Source organism: Semicossyphus pulcher, unplaced genomic scaffold, assembly GCF_022749685.1.
Source record: "Semicossyphus pulcher isolate SPU_LCO1_2020_fin unplaced genomic scaffold, fSemPul1.0.p SCAF_24, whole genome shotgun sequence".
NCBI classification, from domain to species: Eukaryota; Metazoa; Chordata; class Actinopteri; order Labriformes; family Labridae; genus Semicossyphus; species Semicossyphus pulcher.
In genome coordinates this window covers 10,878,011-10,895,780 of record NW_027211698.1, presented here as the reverse complement: position 1 = coordinate 10,895,780, position 17,770 = coordinate 10,878,011, and the positions used below count along the sequence as shown (strand labels likewise).

Genomic DNA, 17,770 nt, shown 5'->3' with positions numbered 1-17,770 from the left:
CCAGCAGAAGGTGGTGATAGTTCATCCTGAGATCTCCCAGGTAGAACTGAGGTGAAGGCTTTATGTGGGGGCAGGACTCTACTGGAAACATTTATCCAACATGTTGGGTTAAAAATCAATAGTCTCTCAGTTTGATAGTGCTAAATGAGGATAAAGTAGCTGATTTGCCTCTTGACGCCTGCACTTTGTATCATAAAAAGCATGCAAGCTCCAACGCACACCCCAGCATGCTAACAGCGATCATCAGCACAATGCTTCCAACAACCATCAGAATCATATCCTGGCATGTGGGTCTGCTTCTCGTTAGTCTCGGGGCCGATGAATCTGATGAGGCAATCAAACACAAGCATTGCTGAAATCTGTGTTACAGTACAAGCCACTGTTGCCCTGCTTTCCTTCACACGTGGCTTCCCTCGTGGTTCATGTGGGTACTTGTGGGGGAGATAAGTGTCTAGCACAGCTACAGGCGCCTTTTTATACCTGTTAGCATCACAACGTTATCACCTCTTACCATTTTACAGTCTGTTGACAGCAGAGACAGCTAAATATGCTCGAGCTGATTCAGCTAGCATTGTGACAGGCCATTTGCTTCACAGATGATCTGAGACGACAGGAGTGCGTAGCATGCTGCCCTGTTTTCCACACTCAGCCCTGCCTCTCTCTGTGTGTCTTTACAACTGTATGAATAGCTGATGGAAATTTCTGTCAACCAGCTCTTCAAATCTGCATAAGCTTTGGGATCATCACTGACTCTTGGCGTGAATGATTCTTTTGAAGGTAGAGTGGAAAGACAAGGAGCGCTTTTTTAGATTGTAGACTTTCACGAAGAAACAGAGCTACACTTGCAGATAGAAAACCGTAAATAAGACCATTTCAAGTAACTGGTGTGATGTCATGAGGGCAGGTAACATAGAAACTGTCAACCATGGCATTCTACTCTTAAGGTTTCCCAATCAACTTTTCTAAACAAGCAGTTTATTTGTTTGGGTCATGTCCGTTTGTGAAAGTCACCCCTGTTAAACGACCGAATGGGTGTTCCCCAAGGTTCAATCCTCGGTCCTCTGCTTTTTAGTCTCTTTTTAAAAACTTGCCTACAAGTTGCTTTCAGCTTTATACAGATGATGTGGTCATATATCCAACAGCTGAGTCACCTTGCAAGAGAGGTGAGGTCCTAACTGCCTTAACAGATAGCTAGCAGAATGGTATCTTTAGCATACAATGCTGTTGACAATAAAAGGTTAAGTGCTGCCAAAAGGTTTTTTTTTAGCTTACTGGTGTATGGAATTTGTATATTGGCATGTTATGGTGTGTGTATTTTATTCCGATATCTGGAGACCATTGTGCTTCTATGATACTCAAAAGTGGTAAAATTACGCAAGAGGTAAAATTAGCAAAAGCTACATATTCTCTGCCCAGCACATCAGTTTCACGCTCTGTATTAGAGCTATGTTAAATGAAACCATCCCTATTAAACACAATATTCATTTTAACAAAGCATTGTGTCTGGACTGTGTGTCAGACCATGTTTATGAGCCTCCTCAGCATTGAGGGAGCAATATAAAGCAGAAATATAGAAGCGATCCTGCACAACGACGATTATTGACTAGACGTGCCCCATGGCACCAAAATTAGCCGCAAGACAAAACACTCCCACGTCCCCACGGTGGCTGGCACTGGAGCCATGGAAGTAATTGATTCAGTTCTCCAGGGAAGTAGTTAGCAGGAGAGAAACAGGGAAGGAATCACACTGGTCAGGATGTCTGCGAGTGTAGCTTGACATGATGTCAAAATTATCGGATACATATTTATCCCGGCTCTCTCTTTGCAGCTCCGTCGGCTCTGTTATGTCTGGCCAGTGGGTAAACGGAGGTCTGCTGGGACAAGCTTTGCGACCTCACTGGATGGAAACATAATAGCAGATGGATCTCGGACTGTTGATGCTGCCTTTGTAGCCGCCTCGGTGTTATTTTGCAGCCAGCGCTTGTTCTGGCTCTCTGCCACCTCAGTCACAGGGGAGGTTAAACACACACCTTAACAGCATTTTATCAGCTTCCTTATTTGTCCTGCCATGAGCTCAGGTTCATTTAACCCTGACAGGAGACCTATTTTACTTCAGAAAACGCCCTCACTGTTTTGGTCTTGCTTTACCAAAAGGCATAATTAACCATTTTAAAACAGAGAGGAACTTGAGATACCAGACGAGTACTTGAAAAAAACAATTATGTACTTAAATTCCTGTGACTGGTCACATTTGTTTGGAAGAATGGGTCTACATTTGGGGACTTTAAAGTCCTGAAGAGTTTTAGTGGTTTCAATGAAATAAAATCCACGCCTCTACTGCAATGACCTTCAATTCAAACTGTTTTATTCAGTAATATACCGACAGTAGCATTTTCAGTATGAGCAAAACCAAATGGAGATGCTTCCATACAGTGAACGAAGGGTCACTGGATGGTTTGATGTGTAAAAATGATTGGGATCTCCCTGTGTTAATCAGATGGAGACATATCAGATACCATTGAGACAGTGAATAAGGTCGAAGGGTTATCAGATGCCAGAACTCGGTACGGTACCTTAAATGCTTTGAGGGAGTATTTTTCAACTCTGTCATTTTATCCTCCACTGCTACGGTAAATGGGAGAAATATTCTCATTCATAGTAATAAGAGGGTTACACATTTTAATGCTAATGTTGCTGTTTGCCTCAGCACAGACGGTCTCGGACGGTCGTTCCTGCCACTGTAGGGTAAATGACAACATACTGGTGATGTAGTTGTTGGATCCATCGGGCACCAGGGGTCCGTTTCAGAGAGCGGGTTTAGTGAAAACCCCGGGTTTGTTAACCCTGAAATGAAGTGAATTAAGTATTAAATAAATAGACCAATTCAAACTTGCGAATTTACTCGAGCAGCAGTTTCTTCCCACGCCGTTTCTCTCTCTTTCGCAGCGGCAGCCGTGTTACTTTATTTTTCTAAAAACATGCTCGTATTCGCTGAACGTCCGCGTGAGGATTTCGAGCTCCACTGGTGTGACGTAGGAGGACCTCTTTTTGTGTACCGTTGCCATGGTGAATCTAGGCATCGGGGCTCCATTAATGCTGGCTTTTTAACACCAGCTGAACTAACTCTGATCAGCTGTCCTGAAACCAAAAAGCCAGCGAATTTTAACTCAAGAGTAAGTCAAACCACAGTCCGGGGTTAGACTGAGGGTTTGCTGAACCTCCTTTCTGAAACGGACCCCAGATGAACTGATTTGAAAGCGGATTGTCACTAAAATCAGAGGTAATAAGTGAAAAGTTGTGATGTTAATCATGATTTTTTTTCAATCACAAGACAATGTTTCATTACTGGCTGGGAGGGAGGGGTAATGGTAAAATGGTAAATGGACCATACTTGGATACTGCTTTTCAAGTCTTAAGACTAAGTGCCAATCAAGAGCAATTCGCGGTTCAGTGTCTCGCCCAAGGACAGTTCGACATGTGACTGTAGCAGCCAGGGATCGAACTCCCAGCCTTCCAATTGAGAGACGACCGGCTCTACCACCGAGCCCCAGTCGCCCTCGGGTATGGGTATGGTCACCAATCATCATCAATCAAAAAGTTAACCTCTGGCTCTTATGATTAATGAAATTATCCAAAACTGACAAACTATACAATAGTAAGCCTTGGCTGGTAGTTGCATCAACGTCTACACATGTGGGAATATCTTTGGATAACACTTACGGTATTCCTACATTATCTATATTGAGGAGCACTGAAGCTGCTTTGGAGATTTGTGGTGGTTTTATTATTATTATAAGTGGCATTTTTATTAGGGCTCTATAGTTTCAGCTTTTGCTCATGCTACAGAAAACACAATCTGTACTTACAAGAAAACAGCCTACAAAATACATCCATGCTGTTCAGCTGCATAAAAAACAATGTGCTCAATAGGAATCCTAGCTTACCCAGCATGCACCATAATGATGTTGTGGACTTGAACATTGTTGCAGGACCTGCTCATATCTCTCGCTGTGTGAATTTACCATAAAGATGTCCCTGACCTTTTCCCGCAACTCTGATAGAAACAAACAAACACAAAGACAAATCCACTCGAGGTGCAAGGTGACACAAACACAAATGCTGTTTTTCTCTCGCAGACCACTTAGAGCCGACTATTTTCTAAAGACAATCTCTCCAGCCGTCCCTTCCCTCCCACTCTGCAGCTCCGCCGCTTGTTTTCTCTCCTTTTCTCTTCCTTGGGCTTCTTCTGTTTCCGACAATAAAGCTGCCTCGATTCAAATGTTTACTGCAAAACATGTTTTTGGAGTGCTCGGCTGTGAAAGCTTAAGAAGCGTTACTCTGTAAAAGCTGATAATGCTCTGATTTTCCTCTAAAAGCAATAATAGCTCTTCAATAGTGACGGGGAATTTAGTCTACAGCTTCAGGTTTTCTGCACATTTTCAAGTTTTAGCACTTTATGGAGAAAAAAGCGGTTTTATAACCATCCACTTCACATCTGGACATTAAAGATTTAACCATTAAAATCCCATTAGAAACACCTGCGTTCAAGCTTTATGTGATAACTTGGCACATTAGCAGCACTATCAGAATTCACAACTGCAGCCATTCTTCACCTTGGAAACAGCAACCTCATCTCAAGGTCCATTTAGTCGATGTTCTGAAGCCTTCCATCACACCATAAAAGCTGTATTAGCAGATGGAGCTGGCGCAGATGTCATGGACGCGTAGATGTTTGAATTCGTTCGCAGCGAGACACTCTGTGGACCTCCGTTGTGTCGGCTGAAAAGCTGAGGTTTCGGGCTCAGTCTTGACCTTGGGAGTTCACAAATTGTTCTCACCTCAAGTCAACACGGAAGAGAAGCGATAAAAGTGCATTGTGGGATTTCATCAAAAGCTACATCTTTCTACAACTGAGTTTCATTTCAAAATAGTGATTCTTTAAAATGAAGGCCAAAACACATCGCTTTGCTCTTACAGTAAAGTCTCGCCTCTCACTGGGCCGGGCCTATTATTTCGTCCAGTTGTTAACATACAACTACAATAAAGCCAGCCCAAAAATGTGCCTCAAAAGGCCTCACGATGTCTTTAACAGGAAATAAACAAAAGTAGACGCCACAGGGAACGCAGCAAGCCCTCTTCCTGGACCGACTGGTATCAAACACGACGGATGTTACAATGAATACTTAAGGTAGCGAGGACTGCGATTTCCCTTTATGTTTAATTGGAAATAAGTTGCTAAAATGGGATCAAATAACCATTAAAGGGCCAGTTCACTGATTTTTAACCTCAGTCCCATCATGCTATAATGGGGAGCTAATGCCAAAAAAAAAAGCTGTGCCTTTGGAGGACGCTTTTCCATGAATACACCAGAGCAATCGTTAATACACCAGGACAATTGTTAATACACCTGGGCGGGGCTTAATATACCTGGGCAACTGTTAATACACCAGGGCAATCATAAATACACCAGGGCAATCGTAAATACACCAGGGCAATCGTTAATACACCTGGGCTATTCTTAATACACGAGGGCAATCGTAAATACACCAGGGCAATCGTTAATACACCTGGGCGGGGCTTAATACACCTGGGCAACTGTTAATACAACAGGGCAATCATAATACACCAGGGCAATTGTTAATACACCTGGGCGGGGCTTAATACACCTGGGCAATCATAAATACACCAGGGCAATCGCTAATACACCTGGGTGGGGTTTAATACACCTGGGCAACTGTTAATACACCCGGGCAATCGTAAATACACCAGGGCAATCGTTAATACACCTGGGCGGGGCTTAATACACCTGGGCAACTGTTAATACACCAGGGCGATCCTAAATACACCAGGGCAATCGTTAATACACCTGGGCGGGGCTTAATACACCTGGGCAACTGTTAATACACCAGGGCAATCATAAATACACCAGGGCAACTGTTAATACACCAGGGCAACTGTTAAAACACCAGGGCAACTGTTAATACACCAGGGCAATCATAAATACACCAGGGCAACTGTTAATACACCAGGGCAACTGTTAATACACCAGGGCAACTGTTAAAACACCAGGGCAATCGTAAATATACCAGCCAATCGACAATACACCAGGGCAGTCGCGAATACACCTGGGCGGGGCTTAATACACCAGAGCAATCGTTAATACACCAGAGCAATCGTAAATACACCAGGGCAACTGTTAATACACCAGGGCAATCGTTAATACACCTGGGCGGGGCTTAATACACGAGGGCACTTATAAATATATACCTGAGCAAAGGTTTGAAATGTAGACTGCAGACCTGAAGATTTTTTAGACGATCCACCGGTATCTTCTCGTCGTGTTTCGGGTTCTGTACCGCCTCGACTGGAAAACGGTCGTTGACACTCCAGCGTCTCTCGCTGGGCCGTTCCTTTCAGAGGGAGGGGCGCAATGCATGCTGGGTGTTGTAGGAATGTAGAATGGGCGAAACCACGAGCTGTTTGTACGACTTTCTCCACAGCTGTGGCGCCAATTTCAAATATTATTGCTTCTACTGATTACAGAGAGCTTTGAGTGACAGCGGCTTTTTCCAGGGGCGAACTGCTCCTTTAAATATTCATGGCCAAGAAAGGAAGACCTAAAGAAAAACATTCCTACTAACACTTTTATCAGGACTGTGTTATTATGAATTGATCAGATTTGATTGACAGGCACCATCAGCAACAACCACACAACTGTCATTAGATGAAAAATAAATGTTGTAAACTCTATTTGGCACAGGCAGCGGTGCGAGCGTAATCATCTCATCCCACTCACGTCAAACTTATCAGAAGAACACTGGCGATAAAAAGGGACAGAAATCTCTCACGTGAACTTATTCTTGTGTTCCTGTCTGACCCCATCAGTCCAGATTCAGTCACCGTGAGAGGTTAAGAGAGAAATTGTGTTTCAGGAATCAGAGCTGGGGTACATACATGATGAATAAAGCATGCACTAAAAGACTCCTGTTTGACCTCAAGCAGCTCGTATGAAGAAAAGTTGCGCTGTCTTATATAAAATGAGGCGCTCCATCATTTCGCCCCGCTGCCGTTCTCTCTGGCAAACTTTTGAAACGAGAAAGATTCATATCGAACGAGCGAATTGATTTCACACAGGTTCCTTTCTCTGACGAACACGCTCACCTCTCTGTTCTGCCTTTTTCGTAACAAACAGCCCCAAACCATAAATCAACATACAGTACGACTGCCTTCCCGCTTGCCTTTGTTGCTCTCTTTTTCTCAAATCCATATTTATGTTGGTCTGATTCACACGACTTAAAGCCAAACAGCCACTTTCAAAGACAGCTTCACCGGGCTTTAGCTTTTTGCCTCCGACTGTCCTGCTCTGCTTTACAGCCCACTCCAGCTGGCAGGACTGCGTGTGAATATGTTCAAAAATCACGCTCAGCCCTTTTCCCGCGGTGAGAAAGGGCAACAGAAAGAGACAAGTGACACAGACACTTCCTCCTACACACTTTGCTGCGCATGGTGGCTACTTATCTCCCACCTCCAACGCTCTTTAGCCTCAAAGCCGCCTCAATTCTTCCCAGTTTGTCGTTCTTCCACAATAAAAGCATCTCCCTTTCAAATCCCGCCAGTTTGATTCCATTCACCTCCATTTTCCCGCCTCTACCTCCACACCCCTTCAATGCTCCTCCCAGCGTGTCCCCACTCCCTTGGCTGTTAGCTCCACGCTGAGTGGGTTGGCAGGAGAAGAAGAGGCAGCCAGCGGGAGGCGGGCCGCGGCCTGCCAGAGCGTGTTGCCACCCTACCGAGCCCGCTGGCACCGGCGTCAGGTTCTCCGTTGGTGATGTAGCGCTCGGAGGGGACAATGTGGAGGAGAAGCGAGAGGGGCAGGGGCGTCTGGGGCAAAGAGGCGCTCGCCATATGGACAAAATGGATTGTGTTGCGCTCGCTGGTATACGAACAACAAACAGACATCACAAGCGCTGCTTTAAGACCCCCTGCTGCAGCTCTGACCTGCCTCCAAACACACAAACCCAGAAGAACCAGCAGTGTGTGCGTCGGCTGTACCTGTGCAGATGAAGAACTTGGACTCGCCGACACTTAACTCCACTTTGTTCAAGGATATGGACACCTGCAGGGCGGCTGCGAAAGAGAGGAGAGAGGGAGAAAGCAGACAGAGAAGGAGGAGAATGGATTAGTTATTAGAGTCTGGAGAATAGAGGGGCATAATAATACAAAATAGTTTCCAACAATTTCCTATTGTGCGGCGCCATTTACAGCGGCGTGCATGCAAATATCCGTCTATACAAACAAGAATCTTAGAAATTACACTTTTTTTAAAGACACATTGTCCGTCGTCAAAAGGACAATTTGTGTATTTTATCAAAACCTAAAGTGAGCCATTTCTCCACACAAAGGATCCCTTCTATTTGTGACTCGCTTCACAATGGACTGCATCCTTTCAGCCTGAGGTAATGCTATCCGCAGCTATCACTCCTGACAATGGGATATGCATTGTGCGATGGGAATACAGCAGGGATCAGTAAATAACTCCGCCGTGCAGGTATTTTCTTTTGTGGGGAAAACTTGTCAAGGAGGATCTTTACACGCTCGATAACAAATAGAGAGGCAGTGACAGTGTAGCGGAGGAAATGTCACTGGAAGACACTTTAATGACTGTGTAAACGGACAAAAAGTGTGCAGTAAAAGTCAAACTACAACCAAAGCCCATTTGTCCGTGGTCTTTGAAAGCACCGCACAATTTCTGGGAAGTTTTGCCAGGTTGAAGTAAAAGGTAGTTTAGCTTAAAAAAAAAGAGAGTGATCTTGTCCGACATGAATTTGCAAAAGAGACGAAGAGAATCAGACAAAAGGGAGCGAGCGTTTGAATGGCGGCGCAGCAAGACGGAGCCGAGGAAGTGTCGAGATGTCTAACGTGATGAGTAATGATTGGCAGCTCAGCTGGGGAGCGGGTCATTTTTAGGCCGGAGCCTCCCGACGCAGCGGTGGTCTCGCCGCAGCGGCAGAGTGGAGCGAGATATTTGATGAGCCTGTCATATCGGGAGCTCCTCATCCTCAGCCAGTGGAGCTGCAAGTCTTGTTAGGCTCAAACTCAAGCCACACACACACACACACACGCGCGCTGTACAATAAACTAATGGATGTTAATTCTCTCTACAACGCTGGAAACTTAACAGCGGAGCTCAGGGCGCCTGTCAATAATTGAGGAAATGATGAAATGATTATCTGCGGCCTCCCAGGGGGGGAAGGCTGCAGCCAAACGCAGCAGCACACTGCAGCTCGCTCCCTGGCTGTAATCAGGGAGAGCCATCTGCCGTGCACCGAGGCTGCCTATAGATGGCAGTAGAGGGGCACTGCCACCTTTGCCTGAGGAGGCTATACATGATGAGATTGAGGAGCTGCCTTATCAACGTGTGAGATCATTTCTGCTGTGTAACGCCGAAACAGTCACAGGGAGAGGCTGAGGGAGTCACACTAACACACACACACACACACACACACACACACACACACACACAGACACAGGCTGGATGGAAACTTGCTCCCTCATACATGTCACATTAAAGTCTTGAGACATCAACACATACACGTGCACTTACATCACTCTTGCACAGACGGTTGCTGTAAAATTAGAGTGCTATATGCATTTTGTATTAACAGGAAGTGATGCAAGACTGACCTCTGCATCGAGTAAAATGTGACAAAAGGAAGTTAAAATGTGTAGCTCCTCAATTTACCTTGCACATTGCATCATGGGAGCTCATTTACATCAAAAATACTGCTTAAAAATTGAGCTTTCATTCGCATACATGTCACAATTATGCTATCAGGCATCTACAATCTAGCTTTATGCACATGCGCACTTACATCTAATAATTGCTGTAACACTTGTAAACAGTGCTTCGTACTAATTTAAAGATGGGAAATAATGCAAGACTGACCTAAGAGTAAGCTTCCTAAGCTGCTTCCAAACCATCTGCTATTAATGACTACCTCATTTCATTTGTGCGCTGCATTATGGGAGACAAATTTACATCAAAACCACACTCAAGCATCGCCTTGTCTTTAACACGTAAAATTAATAACTTCTTTGAGCTATAAGGTTATTTTTGTCCTGTTTTCTGATTCGATATCGATCCGGTTAGGGATATTTCAGTTACAATATCAATGCACATCTAACCTGGTGCATTATCAACATTTTTAATGTTTACAACAAGAATTAACCCCAAAGAAGTTACACCACGCACTTCTTATTTTAACATAACCAACACACAGCAGTCAACGCAATATTGACAATTTTATGAATTAGCTTATGAACTTTTTTTAGCCTGTATCTGGTTCATGGTTTTTGATTAAACAAACTGAGAGATTTGAGAACAAAACCACACAAGACTGCAGGGAAAGGTATGACAACATGTCGAAAATACACTGGTGACCAAAGCCGAAGCTAACAGAGAGTAACATAAACATCAGTGCAAAGCTAACTTACATATTCATGGACGCACACGCGATTAAAAGAGTCCGTCGTTGATCGATGCCCGGGCATGTCTCCCTCACTGCGTGTTTAGGCCGAGTCATGCTGCGTTCAGGACTGCTCAGAAACGCGAGTGATCAGACACGTTTTACACATATTTTTAAAGATCGATCTCAGGATTTATTAATCGATTTTTGAGAATCAATTTGAATCAGAAAAATTTATGTTTTAAGCCCAGCCCTACATACAACCATAACCTGCTTATTATAACACACAGCTACACAGCTACTGTTTACACACATACACTGTTTCAATGAATGCAAATACTCATCTGGCATTGATTAATAATGTCTATTTAACCTGCTGCCCTTCCGCACTGCCCGCCCCTGACTTAAGGCAGATTCCTATCAGTGCTTCAAGTAGTTTAACGGTTTTCAATTATTAATTGATCCTGGCCTGTTCATGCTGTATGTGATTGATCACGTAATAAGCTGCTCACAAAACCCAGCAGGCAAAAGAAAAATAGCCACCGCAGTTTTTTTTTTCTCCCTGTGCTGCTGGAGTCATTGTGTGAGAGTCATATAATTAAGTTCAACCTGAAAAATAGAACCGTTCAGTTGGCATTTTTAAGCTGAAATAGTCCCCACAGTGAAAATACATTGACATTTTAATGAGATGGCTGACTGGATTTGAAATATGATATGGGAGAATTTGTTTATTCAACAATGTCTGGCCTGGTGGAGACACAAAGAGACATGCTAATTATATAAATTTTCAGGAATGGAATGTTTTCAGCCGCGTTCACCTGCTTATTACGGAGCGCCGGTCAATATGGTAAGAGCCTGGCAATTATCAGCTCCAATTATTAGCTCCTCCGAGAAGCTTTGGAGACGAGCCCAATAAGACAACAGACAAAACGCATTGATTGCCATTTGTAGTGTGTCTGAGATGGTCAATAGCTCACATGACTGCCAGCTCGCCTAACAACACCGAGGCTTTAATAATTCCAGCATCAATTATGAATCTCAACTCAAAGGAAAGTTAGAGAGGAAAGAATTAAGGAGTCTATTATTATGGAGCAAGGCATTTAAGCCTCAATTGTTCCAGAAAACTAATTACAAACCTTCACTTTTTATGCATATATTCAACTTACCAAAACTACTTAACTTTTGGAAGAAAAAGACATTATTCACTTTTAATGGAAAGTTTAATTATACGAGTACAACTCAGCCAGCTCGTATGAAAGGGACAACACTGTATGATGCTCTTACAGACTACAGGCAAACCCAATGCTAGTTTTAGCTGCTAACACTAATAATACTTTTAATTCAACTTTTGGTAGATACTGCAGTGTAACACACAATACTTAGACAGTTCTTTCACTTAATGGAAAATGTGCTTATCTTGGCTATCTTTAGCCAATGTTAGCAAACTTGAAGTGTGTATTGTTTTGTAGCCAAACTGGCAACAGTTAGCAGCATTCATGACTAGCCTAAATACTGGCTAACTTAAGCTAACATGGACAAAATGCAGGTAGATACTGTAACTGATAACAATGAGGCAGTTCACAAACTTTATGACTCTCCTACTTTCGAAGTTTAGCTTAGCTAACATTAGCTAATATTAGCAGACATTAAATGTAGCCCATTGTGGCCAACCTTAATGAGATAATTCACCAACTTCAAGACTCTCTACTTTTCCAGAAGTTTAGTTTGGCTAACTTGAGCTAATGTAAGACAATTCTGTGTAACTGGCATTACAGGCCTCAGACTTTACTACTAGTCTAATCTTTACCAGAAGCTTATGTTAACTAAGTTAAGCTAATGTTAGCAAACTTGAAATGCACTGACCTTCTAGCTCTCCTACTCTTCCACAGGTTTAGGTTGGCTTACTTTAGCTAGTATCAAACTGTTGGAAGATACTGCTGTGTTTCTAACTTCAGTGAAGTTAGCTGACTTTATGACTCTCCCACTCTTCTTTAGCATTAGCTCATGTTGGTTAGCTTCAGTTATTGTTAGCAAACATTCAACAGAAACTGCTTTATAGCCGTCATAAACAAAACAGTTCACTGATTAAATGACTCTTCTCTACTAATTTACACACATTTTTGAGCATGTAGTATTACTCCTGAATTGTCTGTTGTCGACAGGGCCCTCTATTCAATACAATACAAAAGTTCAATGCAATGATATATTGTGCATTTGATAGCTCCAGGGCTGGTGACAGGAAATGGGAGACACTTGTAGGGCTAAGGAATTAGAGGCAGAACATGTGAAGCTAGGAGAAGATTGTAACACCGCTAATGTAGCATTTTTAGCATCTTTCGGCTCATTCTTTTGGTTTACTTTCATGGCTTGCATCAGTGCCATTTTTAGCGTGATGCAAGCAGCTGTCTTAAGCCTGAAAGCTATAGACTACCCACTACAGGTTATACACTTAGCACCAGATGGCACACAGAGAAAGTCGGGTACAAGACGGTGACAGCTAAAGTGGCAAAATGTTTCCCTCAGGAGTTATTGAACAGCAAATATATTGGATGTTAACCAGGTTAATAAAAATAAATGCTAATGTTGCTCCATTTGTAGATCAAATAAGCAAACAGTTGCTACCCCTTTCATCATTGAATACAGGTTTAAGTAGTGGCCAGTACTCTGTCTCAAGTGAGTCGATGTTAGATCTTCCCTTTGATATCCCTGGAAGGCCACCTAAAGCATGCAGAGTGCAATTTACAGACCTCAAGTCACCTCACTTGCGCATTTGAAATTCGTATTTTCAGTTCCTTTATGCTGCTTTCATTAAAACTCTGCACTTTAAAATGTCTTGCAACAATGCCAAATCATTACTTCCCTCAAATGAAGGTCGTTGAGGTTAAACATGGAGGACGTCTGACTGAGTTGGCCTGGTGAAATAATTAAGCAGCATCTGGACACAGAGCGACAAACTCGCCAGCAGCAAAGTCAGTGTGACTAAACGTAGAGCAGGCTAAATGTTGCGTTTAGCGGCGGGCTAAATTCAATGTTTGAATGACAGAGTGGAGAGCGTCCAATCAGCTGGCAGGGATGTGATTCTGTAATCCCCATAAAAAGCCCCTTTAAAGCCACAGAGAACATGCCTTTGTGTGTTTGTCTGTGCGTGTACATGTAAGAGCGCGCGGGGGTGTGTGTGTACTGTATGTCTTCATCTCTGTGGGAGGGAGGGTGGGAGGCTCTATGTGATCGCATGTGTGTAAATGTATTAAGCACACAGAGCAGATAGGCCCTTAGGCAAAGAGATGCTCTGCTTTAATTGTGTGTGATTCTGTGGAGGTGTTGAAGGGAATTCTTCTCTTGTACCACAGAGACAGAGAGAGAGAGAGAGACAAAGACAAGAGGCAGAAGAGTGGGTCGAGCGAGAGCAAAAGAAGGAAGGAGATAAAACACTAATTACTGTACGATGGTTTGCATTCACCCAAACCTGTGTGGCTTTTTCATTTCTTGAAAGGTGTAAGCAGAGGCAGGGAAAATAATTTCCGGCACAGAATTAGCTTCGAAAACACGGGGCAGTCAGCATTCTTTAAAAATGTGAAGGCTCTCAGGTGAGCAGTGTCGGGAGGTACTGAGGGAAAGTGCAGATGTCAGTGATTCCTTTGTTGAATGAAAATTCAAGTCTATTCAAACCGAGCTCTCCTTTTTGTATTATTATACGCCTCACACGGCCTCACTATGTCTTAAACAGGAAATAAACTAAAGTAGACACCTTAGGAAATGCAACAATCCCTCTTCCTGGACTGTCAGACATGCAACAAAGTGGGTCTAAAAACTGTGAATGATGTTACAACGGACCCTTTAGGTAATAAGTATTTAGGCAAAATGGGACAATCACCATCAGGAATGGCTGCCATTACTACAAAATAAGAGCCTGGTGTTTGAAACGGCTATTTCCCTTTATGTTTAGTTGGAAATAAGTTGCTAAAATTGGATCAAATAACCATTAAAGGGCCAGTTCACCGATTTTTAACCTCAGTCCTATCATGCCATTATGGGGAGCTAATGCCATTACACTTCCTCAATCTAGGACGCTGCCTCTGACGTCATGTCTCGTTCAAAATCGTCAGGTTTGAAATGTAGACCGCAGACCTGAAGATTTTTTAGACGATCCACCGGTATATTCTCATCGTGTTTCAGATTCTGCACCGCCCTGAGCCGTTGCTCAGGTAGTATTTCACTCCAGCGTCTCTCGCTGGGCCGTTCCCTTCAGAGCGAGGGTCGCAATGCATGCTGGGTGTTGTAGGAATGTAGAATAGGCGAAACCACGAGTTGTTTGTACGACTTTCTCCACAGCTATGGCGCCAATTTCAAATATTATTGCTTCTATCGATTACAGAGAACACCAGCTTTGACTGACAGCGGCTTTTTCCAGTGGCGAACTGCTCCTTTAAGCAGCTGAATCTGATTGGACAAGCCATCAATTACATTACATATAGGGCTCACTATTTTACTATCAATGAAGTTCAAGCTTTTTACCTTCTCTGTCGCCAAATAAAGAAATCAGTAAGTGTACAGTGAGCAATGAATGCTGGGAAATGGAGTGCATTGTTTTTCGACATAAAGCAGAAAGAGCCAAGCCTGCGAGACAACACTAAATCAGAGAGTGTTATTCGGGAGGAAGTGAAGAGTACATGATGTGTTCTTTAATATTACAGCATCAGGATTATTTGATTCCACATATTACAGGAACCACTTGTGAATTATTTGCTGCACACTTGCCTATGGATTCATCTAAAGTTGTTCTGCAGTCTATTAAAGTGCACCTGTATGTTTCCCCATCTGCTCCTCGTACCGTATATCTGTCTGGCTGCTTAACAAGCCTGCTTTCATGCTGGAGAGGAGAGAAGAGAAGAACGGAGCGCTGGCTCTACTCAGCCAACCATATCCAATCGTGCCGACATACAGTATCAGGCGGCGCGTACAGTCTCAGGCACAACCCACAGCTACCTATTATCTCCCCTCTCTCCCGCACACCTTCTCTGTATCTCTGCTGCTTTGCGATTTGTGTTTCCTTTCTTAAGCCTCTTATGCCTCAGGCATGCGGTGGACCTCTCTCTATGTATATCCCCCAAAATTATAGAACTCCAGTTGCGTGCGCAGCCACATGCACATACGCAGATGTAAATGTTTTGCTAATTAGTAAGAAGAGCAGGTGGCTAAAATGCACTCTCTTTACATCTTTCCTGCACATTTACACGAGTACGAGTTGCTGCTGTTACCCTTTATGTCTTATTAACACGGCCAGTAGTCATGCAGGATACAAAACACAGCCCGAGGATGCCTGAAACACACGTGCACTTGCATGACCAAAACAACTTTGCAGGTTTGATCGACTGGATTTTTCAATTTGGGCATTTATGGCTCGTGACATCAGATTGTAGAAATTATGCAACCAGCCCTTCAGCCGTTCTGTGAATTAATGAACTGAGCCTCAGGGAAAAGTACATTTTTCACAAAGAGTCAAAATATAACGGCGCTAAAGTTCATCAAAGTGTCTGAAAAAGAGTTTTCCTGAAAGGATTAAATTATTTTACCTTTTGGTTTCCTCATAAAAACAGTTATACAATCTGTTACATGTATTCTGCATTTATTAAACTAATACATATTTTATACCAGCAGAGGTGCTCTTAGTGATTATGAGAGACTGGTTTTAATGTTTTTAATAATAATAGAGCCGACAGCGAGGTCCATACCAGGTCATAGAAAGCTCATTATTCAGTTTCTCTTGCTCTCAACAGGTGTCTTTTATCAGCACCTATGTCTGTGATTAAATGCTGGGAATGGAGCTTGCTATTACTCATAGTGCTCATGGTTGGAAACATTATTCAAAACTGATATTTGAAGAAGGAACTGTTGTTTTTTGTATGTAATACAGGGAATTTAAGGATGCACTGGTGGCCCATTTGGACAGCAAGTTTTAATCACTAGGGATGGAGCGTTTCATGCATCCAGCCATTATCTGTACCACTTATCCTGTTCAGGGTCGCACGGGGGCTGGAGCCGAGCACGGGCACGTCTTTGGACTGTGGTAGGAAGTACCGGGAGTGAACTCCTACATGCAGAACGGCCTCCTACGTTCAAGCCTGGATTAACCCTCCAGCTGCGAGGCCACAGCGCTAACCACAGCCCGGGATGGAGCGCTCTGGATTGTTTCACGACAGTGCGTCTGATACTCAGCCAATCAATGAAATCAAATTCTTATTGAGCAGGCTTTGTCACGCATCAGCAGTGTTGCAAGTCGGATGGTCCCTGTGTCTTCAACACATACAGCTTATAAATAAAACACCGGGATTGGATCAGTACAGCTGGCATTGTCCAATAGCGAAAGCCCAGGTATATGAGTTGGATTGGTGCATTCCTTTTAGCCGTCTCTTTGTTGGGGGTCGTGATTCAGGCGAAATAATGCCTTCATGTCAGGTGTGACTGTTGAAGTAAATCCAATCTAAGGGATCTTTAAGGTTTCCAGAAGATGCCACTAAGTTCAACAATACTAAATATATGAAACATGAACTATGGTGCGCCCAATGGCAGCTGGGATTCACTCCCGGCCCCCCGCCACCCTGAACAGGATAAGTGGTAAGTATAGAGGATGGATGGACTATAGTGGAACCATCCCTGACATCCTCAGGTCTCGCTGTTGACATGCATTGGAGATTGTAAGGCTCCCAATACAGATGTTTTGGCGATTACCAATGGGGGTCAATGACAGATTTTCTCTGGTCCCAAAATGATTGCTTATTTTCCCAATGACTTCACAAACCAGGGGCATCAGGGGGCATGAAGTTGTTGCTAAGCTGTAGGATAATGACAGTAATATTCCTCAAGGACCATTCTGTCCACAAATCGAACGCTAAACCTGTTGACAGCCAGACAGACAATCGAGGCTGCGTCGGAGGGCAGATGAGTCGCCAGACGGGAAAAAGCTGAGCTCCAAGTGGCAATGCAATCACGGGCCATGATAGGAATAAGCGGGGTTAACAGCCAGGGCTCCAATTCTGGTTTTCAATTGCTACCTCGCAATCAGAGCTTTGAGGTGTCAAAAGGTGCAGGGGGGGAAGCGATTCCACAAGTGACATCTTATTGTGCGCAAGCAACACACGCAGGCAATGCAGATTCACATGTTCAGGGGAACGTTTGAAAAATATTCATAGAGATGCTACAGTAGCACTGAGGCTAACACAGACTCCATTATGACCTGGGGATTGTCTCATAACCTCTGTCTTCTTTATCCTCCATCACAGATGTGATTTCCATCCTCGATTGTG

At 43.6% G+C, this 17,770-nt stretch overlaps 1 protein-coding gene across 2 annotated transcripts in view; it reads right to left on the bottom strand.

The window, feature by feature from the left end:
- The window catches only part of LOC138603583 (neural cell adhesion molecule 2-like), a 303,677-nt gene that overhangs the window by 97,505 nt on the left and 188,402 nt on the right, over positions 1–17,770 (bottom strand). For both annotated transcript variants that reach the window (XM_069675446.1, XM_069675445.1), the window contains exon 2: positions 8,053–8,127. In XM_069675446.1, coding sequence (XP_069531547.1) covers positions 8,053–8,127 — 75 coding nt within the window. The remainder of the gene's footprint in view (positions 1–8,052; positions 8,128–17,770) is intronic.